The sequence below is a fragment of the Balaenoptera acutorostrata genome, chromosome 9 (genome assembly GCF_949987535.1).
Source record: "Balaenoptera acutorostrata chromosome 9, mBalAcu1.1, whole genome shotgun sequence".
Classification (NCBI taxonomy): domain Eukaryota; kingdom Metazoa; phylum Chordata; class Mammalia; order Artiodactyla; family Balaenopteridae; genus Balaenoptera; species Balaenoptera acutorostrata.
The window spans coordinates 45,030,704-45,047,623 of record NC_080072.1 but is presented as its reverse complement, the minus strand read 5'-3'; the positions used below and the strand labels follow the sequence as shown (position 1 = coordinate 45,047,623).

Sequence of the window (16,920 nt, the reverse complement as noted above, 5' to 3'; positions counted from 1 at the left end):
ACAGTATGGAGGTTCCTTAAAAAACTAAAAATAGAACTACCATATGACCCAACAATCCCACTACTGGGCATATACCCTGAGAAAACCATAATTCAAAAGGATACACGTGCCCCAGTGTTCATTGCAGCACTATTTACAGTAGCCGGGACATGGAAACAACCTAAATGTCCAACAACAGATGAATGGATGAAGAAGATGTGGTAAATATATACAATGGAATGTTACTCAGCCATAAAAAAGAATGAAATTGGGTCATTTGTAGAGATGTGGATGGACCTAGAGTCTGTCATACAGAGTGAAGTAAGCCAGAAAGAGAAAAACAAATATCGTATATTAACGCATATATGTGGAATTTAGAAAAATGATACAGATGAACCTATTTGCATGGCAGGAATAGAGACGTAGACGGTAGAGAATGGACATGTGGACACAGAGGGGGAAGGGGAGGGTGGGACGAATTGGGAGATCAGGATGGACATATATACATTACCATTCATAAAATAGATAGCTAGTGGGAACAAGCTATAAAGCACAGGAAGCTCAACTTGGTGCTCTGTAACATCTTATTTATTTCTCTCCCCCTTTTAATCCTTCCTACATGAAACTCCAGGTATCATTCTCCTACTCAACCACCTTCAGTGTCCCTTTGTACCTACAGCATTAAGTACAAGAGCCTTAGCATGGCTAAGGGGCCTCTATTATATGTAGATTTTCATACACTCCAAGGTCTCATCGTCCTCCCCTCCATGTCCCCTTAGCCCTTCCCAATCTCTGTCTCCACCATCTTCTATCCTATCCCCTAGTCTTTGCTCATATTGTTCCCTCTTCTTGGAATATCCTCTCCCACCCTCATTATTTCCTCACAAAGTATTATCCATTCTTCAACGTCCCAGTTCAGACATCACCTCCTCCCAGGAAGCCCACCCTCACACCCTGACCAGGAAAAGCCTCCCTTCTCTATATTCCCAGTCCTTTTTTGCTGCTTTGTTGTGGTGACAGTTTTCTAATATTCTACTTTATTTTAGCTTTTTGGTCCATCTGATCCAAAAGATTATCTAACAATACCCTTTTCAGCAGGCACTATGCCTTACTATCTCCAAAATTCTTGTGATATGTAGCATTATCTATCACTGTATCCCCAGTACCTAAGGCAATACCTGACACCTGTTCCATAAATAGGTGTTATTGAATGGATGAGTGAATGGATGGATGAATGGATGTATGAATTCATCAGAAGTTCTGCATTGTAGCATCAGTTTGCACATTAACTAAATATATAATTTGGGACATTTCATATCAATTGCTCTGGACCCCAGTTTCCATATCAATAAAAGGGTGTTCAAGGAGACAGGGAGAAAGGGTACTCATTTTTATAGATGACTTTGCTGTGTGCAAGGCAATGTGCTAGGAGCGTTATTTACCTTACAGGCCTAAGGGAGGGAGGGAGGGATGAGGATCGGGGAGGGGTATACAAGCAGTGAAGAGTATGGGCTTAGGATAAGGCTTCCTTGAACTCAAGCCCTAGCTCTGCTACTTACTAAATGTGAGCTTGGGCAAGTTATTCTAATCTTTTAAACCTCTGTTTCTTCAGCCATCAAGTGGTGATAATAAGAGAACCTACTGGTGAGTTTGTTGTGAGGACTCAGTGAGGTGTTGAATATAAGGTACTTAGCCCATCGACTGGCACGTAACCCTGAATTATAAACAGCAGCTCATTATTATTATTCTATTACTTGTATGTCTTCTTGTTCAGTTTACCCCATGAAGAAGCAGAGGTTCTGAGAGGTTAAACTACTTGCCCAAGGTCACATCTTCTGTCTGCCCTGTTTTCCTCTCCACCTACGGGACCCTTCAGGATAAATCCTTCGAGAATGGCCATGAGCTTTGCAACACAGCCTGTGTTCCCATTTCAGGGTGAAATACTAGAAAGCCGCCCCACGTTGCTGCTTCTCAAACATGCCCAGATTTTAGCATTTTATTATCTAAACATTTAGCATCTAACACTGAATATCTCAAAGCAGGGTCAATTTTCTCATGGTTATTCTTCTGTTTAATAAAGGAAGAAAGGTCATAATCTAAGTTATAAGAGTGAACGGATATAACTTTTTCCCTACGAGATTCAAAGCTAATACCTTTTTCTCCCCCATCATTTGGCTTTGTGCAAAAAATCAAAATGCCAATTACTGCTCCTCTGTGACTAAATGAAGTGTGAGCTTCCCTGCCCCATAAAGGCAGCCACACCCCACCTGGACACTCAGTAGGCATTTGATTCAGAAGAAGAGAAGGAGATAGTAACCATCAGGGTTACTAGGGTTTTCTTCGATGGAGGATGTGATGCACAAATGTATAGAAGTTTTCTTTTTTTTAATAAATTTATTTATTTTATTATTTTATTTTATTTATTTATTGTTTCTGGCTACATTGGGTCTTCGTTGCTGCACACGGGCTTTCTCTAGTTGCGGTGAGCGGGGGCTATTCTTCGTTGCGGTGAGCGGGCTTCTCATTGCGGTGGCTTCTCTTGTTGCGGAGCACGGGCTCTAGGCTCACGGCCTTCAGTAGTTGTGGCACGTGGGCTCAGTAGTGGTGGCTCGTGGGCTCTAGAGCACAGGCTCAGTAGTTGTGGCTCACGGGCTTAGCTGCTCCGCGGCATGTGGGATCTTCCCGGACCAGGGATCAAACCCGTGTCCCCTGCACTGGCAGGCAGATTCTCAACCACTGCACCACCAGGGAAGCCCTGTATAGAAGTTTTATGGAGGACATACAAATAGGCAGGAGAGGGATCATTAGTGGTAGGCCATTGTCAAGGGTATATGGCCCATGGAGCTGAAGTATTCATGCCCTAAATGTCCGGGAGGACCTCCCCCAGAGCATGCACAGGTGGGTTTTATTTATCACACCCATGATCTCGAGGCATCAACAGACCATCAGGGGGCTGCGCCTGCAGAGCCCTTTTTGCTACAAACATGGCCCCCTAAAGTAGCTCCAAAGCAGTTTGATCATGGGAAGAGAAATGCCAATCTAACCCATTTGCCGTTGATTTCTTAAGCAGATTCAGGCACACAGGATGAAGCACAGCTTTTGCAGGAATGGTTTAAGCTGGTTCTGGAGAAGAATAAATTAATGCGATATGAGTCGGAGTTACTGATCATGTAAGTAAGGCAACACAGATAACAGTGAGGCCTAAAAGCAAAGGGGCGGGAGTGGGGTGGCCCACCCTCCTAGGTTGAAGTCTCAGGATTTTTTCTTCTTGTGCATACAGAATTGTGATTGAGACAAATTGACATTTGATGTCTTGCATATCATGCTGGCATTAGTGCAGAGAATCTTCAATTGTCTATTCTCTGCTGTGGAGTCCTATGGCTAAAATGATTTCAGGTAATGGGTCTGGAGCTGGAGGGCATTTGGATAAGACACTTTCAATCCATCCCTGTCCCCCACACCAGGGGGGACCCACTTGCAGTCACACATCTGCAATGGGGAAGTATGTGTCTGGCTTCTGTGTGTGAATCATGGAAAGGGCTTGCTGAAATCGCCTGACCACTTCCTGTGGCTTTAATGGATTGAAGGTGGAGATCAGTCTGGCTGTCCTCTGAATGAGAGGTTGCAGTCTGGCTGGGAGATCGGAAAGTAGAGATGGATCTTACTCTGAAAATGTTGAAGGTCATTCTACCTGTCACCATTCTGGAGGGAAAGGAAGTAACATTTAATATAAACTGACTAAGCACCACAAGTTGTACTGGGTGCTTTCACTTATGCTGTCTTATTTCATTTTCACCCCAACCCTGAGAGTTAATTTTGGGTGTCTTTGAAGGGGTCTAATAAAATTCTTTTCTCTGCCTGGATTCTGAGCCGGGTGAGAAATAAGACAATTGGGTCAATAGTTGACCCAGAATATCAAAATAAAGTGTTTATTACTGATTATGGCTAGCTCGGCTAAATATGAGAGCCCAAGTGGGCTTGCTAACTATATTCATTTCCTACAGCTGGACTAATATATTATCACAAACGGGGTGGCTTACAATAAGAGAAATGTATTCTCTCTCAGTTCTGGAAGACAGTCTGCAATCGAGGTGTCAGGAAGGCCATGCTCCCTTCACGGCCTCTGGGGGAGAATTCTTCCTTGCCTCTTCCAGCTTCACGTGCCTCCAGGCATCCCTTGGCTTGTGACTGCATCACTCCAATCTCTCCCTCTGTCTTCATGCAGCCTTCTCTGTGTGTCCATGTCTTCTCTTCTGTCTCTTGTAAGGACACTTGTCACTGGGTTTAGAGCCCACTGGCATAATCCAGAATATTCTTATCTCAAGGTTCTTAACTTAATTACATCCACAAAGACCCTTTTTCAAATAAGGTCACATTCAAAGGTTCCAGGGGTTAAGATGTGGACATATCTTTTGGGAGTTCACCATGCAACCTACTATACTACCCAACCCCAGAATTAGACACACTCAGTTACCTAGTCACAAAAGGTAGTGAATCACTTGCTTCTTAGGGGTAAGGCTTTTACCCTAGACCAGTGGGTCTCACCTGGGGACAATTTCCATCTCACTTCCTCCTTCCAGGGATATTTGGCAATGTCTGAAGACATTTTTGTCTATAGCAACTGGGAGGTGCTAGTGATATCTAGTGCGGAGAGGCCAAGGGTGCTACTGAACATTCTACAATGCACAGGGCACCCCGCTTCCCTCACCAACAAAGAATTACCCAGCCCAAAATGTCAATAGTGTCAAGATTGAGAAATCTTGCCCTAGACCCATAGCAAGGCTCAGAGTAACAGAGAACACATGTTTGCTGCAGGCAGGCTGATCCCCAGGGAGAAAGGGTGTGAGCTGAGTTCCCCTAGTCTGTTCTTCCCAAATTTACCTCCCCTGGGGTGAGAGTGAGTATAAGCGTGAAAGTGGAGAGAAGAAACCAGGAATTATATTCCTTGAGCTCCACTGACATGAAGGAAATGCCAGGAATGGGGAAGAAGGGCTCATCTGTAGCAATTACTTTTATTATTACTATTTTTTAAAATTGATGTACATGCTGAGACTCAAAACAACTAAGTAATTTGTCCATCTCCGCCTGACTACAAAGCCCTTTTTATACAACCGTATCGTCTGCCTATCGGTCCAGGTCTGAATTATAAAGTTCATTAACAAAAAAGTATCAAGCGCATTCCATGTGCTAGGAAATGTGCTGGGTACTGTGGAAGTAGAGATGAATCAGGCCATAGTCCCTATCTTCGAGGATCTCATGGTTTCAGGGGAGACAGACACGCAAGCACACAGCATGAGAGGAATGAGAAAACATAGCAAGCGCTCCACGGAGGTCTGTAGGAGGAACAGTCAGTGCACAGGCCCTCCCGGCGAAGGGCAGGTGTGTAGTGACCGCTCAGTGACTGTGGCTTCCCTCGTTGGTACCCTGTCAGAGGGAACTTTCTCCTCCAACCGAGGCCAAGGAGGAGAACTCGGACGTGTGAGCTAGACAAAGGCAGGTGGGAGCTCTGGTAAAGGATAGGTTTTAGTTTGGAGAACGACCTGGCTGAACCAGGAGAAACGTCTTACACGGGTGTGTCATTTGGGGTCCCTTGGGAAAGCAGATGCCAAGACAGAATTAGAAGTACGAGAGATGTATTGGGAGAAAGGCGAAAGGGAGTGGGAGTGAGAGGGAAGTCTTCAGACCCCATACAGTCCTGACACCTGTAAAAGGAGAGGGGAGGGAATGAGGATTGGCAGGAGGAGCCTCAGGCTGCAGTGCAGCCCTGAGAAAATCTGAGCCGGGCGAAGGGAGCCCCAGAGCAAAGATTGCCCATCCGAGGAGTCCGAAGCGGGGCGGAAATGGCCCAGCTCCAGCACCGCCACTGTGCTCGCTCACTGGCTGGAGCTGCTCAGGGACAGTGTGGCCTCAGCACAACAGTGAAGTGGATTCTGCTACAGCAGTCAGCTCACTACACGCTACACTCCTTCCAGAGTCCTCTCTTAAAGGAAGATCTGAGAGGTGCGTTTCCATTGGCTACCAGAGTGGGCCAAGGGAAGCTGAGTGTCAATAACAAAAGGGAGAGTATTGAACAAAGCGTGGACCTTGGCCCACGTAATAGCAGAAGTAGTAAAAATAACGACAGGGACAACAGGGTGTAGTAAAGTGACCCAAAGCTCTAGCAGATACACATGCAGCCTGCAGGTGGGGCTGGAAGGGAAGGCCCCCCTCCACGTCAAACCCAGGGACCTAGACTCAGCCCTCACCCTCTTCAGTGTCTCTGTAGCACTGGACACCCTTGATCTCTCTCTTCTCTCCCAAAACTTTCCTCTCTTGGCTTCTGTGATGCTGCGTTTCTTGTTTACCCTTCCAACCTTTTGCTTGCTTCTTCCCTGGCTCTACCTCTTTGGTTTGGCTTCTAAATGTAGGTGTTCCCAAGGTCCTGTCTTCAAACCTTTTTGTCCTCTATAGCAGGGGTCCCCAACCCCCCGGGCTGTGGACCGGTACTTGTCCGTGGCCTGTTAGGAGCCGGGCTGCACTGCAGGCAGGAGGTGAGCGGTGGGCGAGCGAGTGAAGCTTCATCTGCCGCTTCTCATCGCTCCCCATCACTCACATTACTGCCTGAACCTTCCCCCCCCCCCCGCCCCCGGCCCCCACTCCTGTCCGTGGAAAACTTGTCTTCCACGAAACTGGTCCCTGGTGCCAAAAAGGTTGGGGACCGCTGCTCTATAGCCTCCCTTTCAGAGATTACGTGACTTCACCTATCACCTCTGACCCCTGCCTCATCCATTTGTGGTCCTCATTTCTCCTGAGAACGCCAGACCTGCACTCCCAAAGGTTTGCGGAACCTCCATATTACCACACGGCCCAGCGTGTGGGAAGCTTACACACATACTCTGACATACATGGGCTGTCCCCAGGCATGGAAAGGTCATGAAGTTCTGTCTGAGCTTCACCGAAAGCTAACTTCACTTCTTGACTTTGCTGTTCTGTCGGTGGACACACTGAGTCCCCAGCACTCCAGCTTGACTCCTCCAAAATGTCGCTGATTCTTCTTCCCACATCACTTACAACCAGATGGATAGTTGTCTGAGCATTCTGCCTCCACCCGGACAAAATGTCTCACTCCCGTTTCCTCCTTGTTTTCTTGTTTACCACAGTCAGAGATCTGGGAGTTGTTAGAGGTGATACTTGAAGTCACGTCGCCCCTAAAAGAGAGAAGAGTTTCAGATTGTCATTGCTTCTACTGTTCGAGTCATTTCTTCACGATCCAGTCCTGGGTGGCCTTCCAAAAGCTTGCTGAGGGCACATTACAACCTTCAGCTGCTCCCCATCGTCTCTTGGGTTCAGCATATCTCAGCAGCAGTAGCAGCAGCAAAACTTTCCGTTTAGAGATATTCCAAGACCCCAGTCTTAATAAGGAAAAAAGAACGCAGTCGCTGTGGTCAATGGGTTTGTTAGTCACTATTTCTGCACAGATCTCCAGTATTTACAAAGTTTGAACATTCTCTCATCCCCAGGGCCCGAGAACTAGAATTAGAAGATCATCAAAGCAGACTGGAGCAGAAATTAAGAGAAAAAATGCTCAAGGAGGGTGAGTATGGTGATATGTTTGGGGCCTTTGTTAAAGACATATTCCCCCATGAAGACACTTGACCAGAACATGCTGCACATTGCAGAGTGGAGTGCTCTTCCTGCCTGGTGTCACCAGCCTGGAAGTCAGAGGGGGCACAAAGCCAGCCTTCCTCTGCCCCCACCAGAGCACAGCAAGTCCGTCTTAGTTTCATTCGCTGGGGCCGTGAGAGCAGCATTTAGCTCCATCCCATGTGCTAATAGGAACAAAGTCATTTAGTCACGCATTCATTCACTTATCCATCCATTCATTTAACAAATATTTGTTGAGAATCTAGAGTGGGCCTGGCAGATGGAGAAGAGCAGCCCTTCCCTGTGGCCTCACTCGGGAGACTGACACCCAGACCAGTAGTTATGACACAGTGAGATGAGGGTCATGACTTACGTGCTTTGGGAGCACAGAGGAAGGCAGGCCTGGTTCCGCCAGGCACTGGGGAATGTAAAGGAATGAAGGAAGCATCCTTCCCACCACGGGCTGGGCCAGGGCATCACACATGAGAAAATTATTTCCACCATGAAGGAGGGAGAGTTGAAATAAACTTAATCGACACCATATACTGATTTATGCATTCATAGGCTCCAGCCTGCGAGGCGTATTAACTCTGTTCTGTGCCCGTATGTTTGTGGGGCCAGATCCGTACATGGCTTTCCTACATTTAGACCTAAGTCTGAAAGAGCAAGTTAAATCATTTCTGTATACCTCATGGACTGAACATTGCACCTACCTATGGGTTAACCTGCTTCAGAGCAAGCCCTTAGTAAATATGAGACATTATCATCATGATAATTCTTATTTAGGTATTTTATCCCCATTTTACAGATTAGAAAACCAAGTCTCTGAGAACTTAAAAAGCATGCTCAATGTAAATGATGGGTCTAAGACTTGGGAACAGATCATCACAGACTCGGGGTCTCCTGTTCTTTCTCACATAGTAGTGTTTGTAGATTGTTTCTTTACAGCAGTAGAAAACTATTTCTAACAAAATCCTTAGAGAACTGCTCTGTACAGAATGGATAAAAGTGGCATACATCATCTTTTATTTGTCAGAAGGGGCTCAGATGGTTCCATCATTGACAAACCAAAACTGAGAGAGGAATTTCAATTTTTCTGTGTTGATAATCAAATAAGGGGCATGAATACTGAAGTGTACCTAAATTAACAAACCATACTATATAACTAATATCTCACTTATACATCTCATAAAAATTTTAATTTGCTCCATTTCAGGGTGGTAAAATACATACCACCAAAGACTCCATTAGTCACTTTTGAATCTTTTTTTTTTTTTTTTTTTAATTCTTACTAAGGAATGATGGTCATACATCTTCTCACTCTTCTGGGGTGTACAAAAAAATATAGCTTCTTCATTTTGCCTTGTCATCTTGCGCGAAACCTTCATACCACTAGTTATCAAGAAGAAAAGGAAGGGAGGAAGGGAGGAAGGAAGGAAGGAAGGAAGGGAGGGAGGGAGGGACGGAGGAAAGGGAACTTTTTTTATCCCTCTCTGGTAAACTTAGTCTGATGCAATAATTTAGGCTGATGCAGTCCCTCTAGGAAATGCTCAGTCTTTTGGGGATGAAATGTTCAGTCTTGCAGATTGCCACCCCTTCCATCTGCTTGATTCTTAAGGTGACCTCCAGGTAATGGCGAGAGGCAGGTTTGTGTGACTTCACAGCACTGGAAATCTGCGTGGGTTTCTCTGACTCATTGACCCCCACATAGCTATCTCCTGTCATCAGGCTGCCACTGTCTCTGCTGGCATTTGCAGCCGAGGTGTGTGGCTGGCCTGACCCACGGCCTGGCCATTCTCTCAGCGTGCCTGGGGCCTCACTCCTGGCCTCGCTCAGCCTCACCTCAGCACACCCTCCGCTCAGCCCGGCCAGACCGTCTCCACTGTAGGGCCGCTCCATCCCTCATCATGGGGAGCCCCGGGGCAGGCCCAGTGGCCGGCTCCCTTTGCATCTCTGGGGCAAGTGGACTTTTCTAGGCTCTACCAATGTGTGCCACACACAGCAGATCAAGATCTGGGGAGGCACACCCAGACCCCTCTTCTCTGCTCAACCGTGAAGTTCTACCTGTCCCACGTTTATACACAGGGCGCCTTTCCAGCTGGCCTCTTCCCAGAGTTCCAAGCAAGGGGCAGGGCAAGAGTCCCTCAGCCCCGCAGTGCTCGCATCAAATGATGTGACATTCCCTGCCTCTTTGGGGGCTTCCAAGGCCCAGAACGGAGAGACTGGAGCCCAGGGCTCTCACCTTTAGCTTCTCCTGCCTCTCTGTCCTCCCTCCCATCAAACATGAGCTGCAAAGAGAATGGTGCCTCTTTATTTCCCTTCTCTCATATGTACCTTATTCCTGACACTGTTCTCAGAACTCAGCCTGATGCAAGAGACAGTGGTACCATCTCTGCTCTGGTATCCGGCCCACCGCCTAGTCCCAGTGTGGTAAATAGGAAGGGCTAACAGAATTTATAGGCAATAATCTGGTTGACAAGACTTAAAATCTGCCTTTAAAATCCTAGTTTGAGTGTCAGAAAGTCATTACTACCTGTTTCTTACTCTTTTCCTTCCTTTCATAAAAATCTTGTCTCCCTGAGGCAATCGAATGTCTCAGGCCAATTAGGAAGAAGGTCATGTGCTCAGGGAGAAGCACAGTCACAGTCTGGAAACATCCTCCTAGCGGCCAGCCATAACCTCACTTGGCTGCCGCCTGGTCTCTATTCAAAGGGCTGCAATTTGTCATTAACTACAAATGAAAAAAGGATTCTCATCATTGAAATAGCTTCCACTGATGCAGATGGTTTACTTAGAAACTTTTCTCACAGATCGCTTTGCTCAGACATGTTTAGGGGAAACTGCCTTTGTGTTGTCTTGTTGGTTTCTTTTTTGTGAGGGGAGGGCAGGTTGGAGGGCTTGGCAGGACTTGGCTGGTATTAACTCCTTTTTCTCACAAAGGGGTTTTCCCTGTCACTTTATATAGAGTCTCAAGATGAAAACTGAGCTGACAGCAGCACAAAGCACCCACCTTTCTAATCTGTGACTTGGAGGGTGGGTCCCTGGTGTTAAATTCATTTCCTTGTTTTCTCCATGGGAATTAGAGGGCAGAACAAGTCCAGAACAATCAAGAATGCCCATGCCAAAAGTTCTCCTGGGGTCAAGTCTTACCTGAAGTCCAATGTGGGTGTTTTTGTTTGTTTTTATTTATTTTTGTTTGTTTGTTTTTTTCTGTAGAGAGCCAGAAAGATGAGAATGATCCGAATGAGGAGCAAGAAATACTCACCGAGATGATGCAAATAATTGAGCAAAGGGACAAACTGGTGGATTCCTTAGAGGAACAACGCATAAAAGAAAAGGCTGAAGACCAGCACTTTGAAAGCTTCGTATTCTCCAGGGGCTGTCAGCTGAGCAGGACATGAGGAAGCCCCATGGGGAGCAAGCCGAGGACCAGATCAGGCCAAACACCCTTCACTCACTCCTTCTTCCTTTCACAGGATATGTCAGACCTGGAACGTAACTTATACCATGCTGCAATATTTTTAAAAGAATTTAAGGTTCTCTCATATGTACTCCAGCTGCCCAAGATCCTTCCAGAGATGATAATGAAGAAAATACAAAGACTCTTTTGAAATTGGCAGTCAGCTTCAGTGGGTCTCTTAAATTGGAGGTGACCATGGCAGATGATCAGCATTGTTTTCCGTAGACAGTGACACAGAGATCGATTTTCCTGCTGCTTTCATCATTTTTCTCTTCCCAAATTCATTGAGTTACACATCTAAAGGTTTTTAAGAAGCTGCCTTTTCATTAATATATCCATATTTGCCTTTTTTTGCATGGATGACCGGTTTCCAAATGTCAGAAAGAAGCAGCCGCAGTTTAAAGATTAGGTTAATATTTAAATTGTGTTTCCAGAGAAAGAGAAGAAACCTTGAGATTACTGATTACATAAAGCAAATAATTCATATAGCAGGTGTTAATTCAATCCAGGGTGAATTTAATTTACCAGGTGTAGTTATAAGCCTTAATATAATATACATAAGCAATGAGAGTTTAATAGAACATTTGAGCCTTAATTTTATTTTTTTTAAAAAAAGAAGGAAAAAAGGAAATAAAACTTTGACTTCATACCAGCAGGATTGTTAGTTAACACCAAATGCTGTTGGCTTAGAAAAGCTTTTTTTTTTTTCCCCAGAGCACTCTCCTTATTGCCGCTGGAACATAGTGAAAAACGTTTCTAGAAAATGAATAATTTTGAAGCACTTTTTTGTAACTATTGGTAATGGCAGAAAGTATTATAAAACTCTTTCATTTGTTGATAAAATATTGGTGAGGTTGATGCTGCTACTAAAAACGAACATTCTAGTGATCCAGGTGAGGGATGCTTCTCAGTGGTGGTCTTCGGTCTAAACAGAGAAACATCTCTGACACTGTGTCCAGGGGTTGCCCAGGAAATCCACGACAAGACAAGGCCACTTCCGCCTTCAAGGTGGAGTGGGGAGCAGTGGTCCCATTTACCAAATCCCAAACTGGGTAATGGATTTTTTGATGACATTTTCAATGTGAAAAGAAAGCTGGGAGATGGAGTTTGTGCACTGACATGATTCCTGGGACATTTTGACTGTTCATAGGGGAACCAAAGAAAAGATTTTAAATGGTGATTTGTTGTCATAAAGTATTTGATTGTTTTCCCTCAGTGGGATTCTTTGAGGAGTCAGTCCATCATTGACATGAGACAGACTGAAGAACTCTGTTTTATGTTTGGCCTGTCATTTCTGCAAGTGTTTAAATGTATTGTTGGACAAATGGTGCTTCACAACTGCCTGGAGAGCTAACTTACCTCAATATAAGTTAACCCATAAACCACTTTTGTCTGAGGTGCTGTCGGCGCACACCAATCTGGTCAGCTGAGAAGCCGGAAATTAGAAGTGTGCTTGGATTTCCCGAGTCAGCCAACATTTTGGGTGGTATTAAAATGCAACCTTTCCATGGATATACCAAGCTCCAAAGGTTGTAGTTCTTTTTCTTTCTTCTCTCCTTCCTTTTTCTTTTTCTTTTCTTTTTTCTTTTAATAATCAGGTCTTCTAGTGCCTGAATTCTATTATTAGGAAATATATACAAGCATCTATTTCTCTCTTTCTCTCTCTCTCTCTCTGAAAACTGTGCCACTTAGGGCTATTTATCTATTTTTATTTATTTGTATATTTGGTGGAAATGGCTAATATGATTTCCTCATTATTCTGGTTTTCCTGTGTTATAATTTGGAGAAGACCTATTAGCACTAAGCTATTGGTGTATAAGCTATTTAATATGCAAATAACCCAGAGGTTTGGGGCAATAAGTTGTATAGTATTAAAGATTTATGGAGATAGTCAAGATAATATTTTCTGCCATCAGGCATTCAGAGGTAAGACTACAGATGCGTAGGAATGTTAATTCATTTTAAGAAAGATACATAACTTCAGTTTTCCTTCTAGAATGGGTAGAATTATTCAAGCCCAGTCACCATTTGATGCTTGCATACGTTTAACAGATGATGCTCAAATGTGTAGTGTCTGAGTTGTTTTTGTGCAAAAGGATTAATTGCCACTTATTTTAATTCTATTTTGGTTTAAAAGAAAGATTCTCCCAAGAGGGCCAAGAAAGAAGGTGGTTCTTGGCCCCAGTATTCTGTTGATAGATGAGAGAAGCAATTTGTTCACTCTCTCTTCCAAAGATTATGTTCTGTGGTTTAAGGCTGAGTCTTATCTGGCCAAGTTAAAACATAAACCTCATATTTAACAGCCTTCTACTTACACTGGCTTTCAGTTTTCCCAGTACTTAAAAACCATTTTAATGATCATTTCCAAAAGGATACAAATATTGTGGCTGTTGAACTATGTTAAATGATTGCAATAGAGAAAGTTCTAAGACCCTCAAAAGGTAAAATATTGTACCATTTGAAGACAGTTTCTGTGTATACAGTATGGGTAGGATTATGATGAAAACAGACGGAGCCTTCACTTTCCCATAAAATAACACTTATGATCAAGGCTGAGCCATTTAGGACTCTGAATGAGACAGAAAGCCCCAGCCTCAGGTCACATTTCATAGTCTCACACAGCTTCTAAGTTAAACCAAAAGGCTCACAATTAAAACTTCAGAATTTTATGTAAGCTGGACCAAGAGGACCGTTCTTAAACTTACCCTCCCAAACCATTCATTTATTTATTTGTTTAATAAACATCTTCCAAATACCTGTGGGATTCAGCAGCCCTGTGCTAGATTAAGGATACAGAAAGAACATTATTCCTCCACCCGCAAGTAAATACAAAGATAAATGAGTACAACTCCCAAATAAATAAGCAAAAAATAAAGAACGATTTTTATTATAATCATCAACCTATTCTTCTCACATTTATCTCAAGCACAAAGACTTATCTCCCCAACTATTTGTAGTGCTTCTTTGGCAATAAAAACACAAGTAAGTTCATGTTTCTAAAACTGTGAAAAATAATATCAGGTTATACTGTTTCATTTAAACCTGGACTTTGGCAGTGTTAGGCTGCTTGGAATCAGTGGGTGTTGAGATGCAGCATATTAATTGCAACTGAGAAAGGAAGTGGCAGGTGTTTCCAGCTCTGATGAGCTGCAATGAAATTGATGTTTTCTGCATTCTGGAGGCAGATGACAATTCAGCAATGTCTGTCTTCCCAGGAAGCAGATTTACAGGCTTTTCCTTCCAAACTGAAAATGGCAGCATGTCTCACCCAGGCAGTTGATCAGAGAACTCCCTCAGCAGGGCAGAGGTGGCAGGGGGCAGCTGGGGCTGCCACATGAACGGAGAGAGTGGCAGTCATTGGATGTAGTGAGCTCAAATGTAGGAGTTTATTGTAATAAGAAGGTCCACGTACAGAGGAGTGTGTACTATTTCACCTACTGTTTATCTTCTAACCTCACTGCTGAGTGGCTTGTGAAAGATTAATTTGCTCCAACGATTGGGAACTATTCACGTGGATTGAAATGTGTTACATGTGCACTGCTATAAATACTGAAATGAACCAAAAATAAATGGTTTTCTGTAGAAAGAATCCAAACATACGGGTTTGGTCTGGCACCTCTGAGGGCAGCGTCCGTTTCATTTCTTTATTCCAGTGAAAGGACGTGAGCAAAGCTTTGATTTCATGTAGGAGTCTGTGAATTATCATTGGATGCTTTATTCCCACTGGGGCGCCTGGCAGGACTTACCTGGATGTGAGTGGGAGGAGGAGTGAAGAAGGCTTGCCTCAGGTGTATTCTCTCAACAAAGAAAGTTGTTCTCAGAGCTGGGGAGGGGGAGAGAGGGGGCCTCTCCTGTCCCAGCTCGCATTTCTCTTACCCGACACAACCCGGTTTTGTATTTCATTCACGCAACAGGAATACTCCCCTTTGCAAGGAGCTGGCCCCTTCCTTCAACTCACACTCTTTCAGGACTGAAGTTTTTGGTTTATTTGTTTGTTTCTGTTCTGAATCCCGGCATTGCAAATTCATGAAATGTGAGCACATGATTCACCAGAATTGCTGCATCAGGTGAATCAAGTGTCTGGTCCCCATCATTTCACACTGAGTTCCCCCATTGTTTGGAAGCTTTTGTCTGCTGGTGGAATATTTGAAATGATTCATTTTTTACATTGACTGTCAACAGAAAGTAAACATAACTGCAGATCAGAGCTCCTGTTTCACAAGCGCTAACATGCCAAGGGAAAGATCAGCCACCTTCCATGGCATTCTGCAAGTTTTCCTTGTGCCCATGCTGGGGCTCATTTGCCCACAGAGCCACCGACTCTCAGCCTTGAGCTGACCTGGTGGGAAGCTGACTCTCACCACCCCTCAGCCTTCAGGGCAGGATTGATAATTTGACACTCACTCCCTCTCCCAGCTCCTTTCTAGAGACAAAAAAAGCAAGACCTATGCTGTCACAGCTCCCCTGAGGAGCCCTCTGACCCTGATAATGGTAATAGATCCTGTGAATGCAGCTCACTTCACCCACCAGGTGCTGTAATAAGCTCTGTAGGTGCATTATTCCATTTAATCCTGAAAACAAAATCCTTAAGATAAACATTGCCCCATTTTGAGATGAGGAGACGGAGACACAGAGGCCCAGGAGCTCACCTGGTAGTCCAGGTACAAAGTTGCCCCATTTTGAGATGAGGAGACGGAGACACAGAGGCCCAGGAGCTCACCTGGTAGTCCAGGTACAAAGTGGTGAAACTGGGGCTGGACCCAGATGTCGGCCTCTAGAGCCCAGGCCCTTGACGCCAGGCTGTATGACCTCTCTGTGTCCCCACCCAGACTTGTGCCTTGTGCTTACCTGTTCCTTCCCTTCCTTTCCTAGATCTGTTCTCATTGCCACCCTCTCCCAACACACCAGTGCCCAGCACTGCTCAGGGAAATCTGGCATTAAAAGCCCAAGCTGCCACTTTGAAGTGTTTTTTTTCCCCTTCTGTTCTACATCTATATATACTCAAACACAAAAACAATCGTTTAAACAGTTAAATTACCTAACCTCCACCACTGCTCACAAAAATCTTACAGTAACCATGATACTCTAGGAACAGGCACCTTGTTTATCCTGGGGGATCAGGCACTGCTGACGCACTGCCGTGGACCCACCCCCCAGGGGACTTTTTGCCCGAAATTGCACTATACAATCCAATCCCCAGTCCCAAGGGTAGGGAGCCAAGAGCACAGGGCCAAGGGGATGGGAGAGGAAGGACCAGGGAGTGTGTTGGGAACCAGCTGAGAGTGAGGTGGCTTCTGCGGGTCCTTAGGGAGAGTGTGCAGAGGTGGGGAGGAGGAGCAGGGAGGGGTGTGGAGCAATACAGGGGTCACTGGGAAGCAGCACTCGTGGGCCTGTGTGACACTGAAATAACCTGATGCAGGGCAGCAGTTCCCAATACGCTAGAGGCACAAGAATTCAGTCCCCTGCCTATCCCCAGAATAACAGAAAATGGTTCCCTAAGAATTTGGGGGAAATGTGTGTGTGTGTGTGTGTGTGTGTGTGTGTGTGGTAGTCCCAAAACCATAAGTGTGTGATTTGAAAACAAATCAATAGCTCAAGAAAAAAATCAACGAGTATAATTATTCTAAACATGGTAAGCTGAGCATGAGTCACTAACTCAGGGCTCAAATTCCAGCTCTGCCACTGCTCACTGGATGATATTGAACAACTCAATTGTGCCTCAGTGTCTTCATCTGTGAAATGGGGCTGATCCTCTCTCCCTCCCTTCCTCTCCCCCTGCCTCCCTCCCTCCCCTCCTCCCTACCTTGCAGGTTCCTTACAAGGGTGAGTCTGCCCTACATAGGCTCCAATTTTTAAAT

At 44.9% G+C, this 16,920-nt stretch overlaps 1 protein-coding gene across 7 annotated transcripts in view; it reads left to right on the top strand.

Annotated features, from left to right (window-relative positions):
• MICAL2 (microtubule associated monooxygenase, calponin and LIM domain containing 2) overlaps positions 1-14,605 on the top strand; it is a 237,624-nt gene extending 223,019 nt beyond the window's left edge. For 2 of the 7 annotated variants that reach the window (XM_057552292.1, XM_057552287.1), the window contains 3 exons: positions 3,047-3,149; positions 7,479-7,552; positions 10,819-14,605. In XM_057552292.1, the coding sequence (XP_057408275.1) occupies positions 3,047-3,149; positions 7,479-7,552; positions 10,819-11,003 (362 nt within the window). In that variant the 3' untranslated portion in view covers positions 11,004-14,605. The remainder of the gene's footprint in view (positions 1-3,046; positions 3,150-7,478; positions 7,553-10,818) is intronic. The other 5 variants (XM_057552289.1, XM_057552290.1, XM_057552286.1 and 2 more) reach the window with 4 other exon arrangements.
• Positions 14,606-16,920: the final 2,315 nt, after the last annotated feature.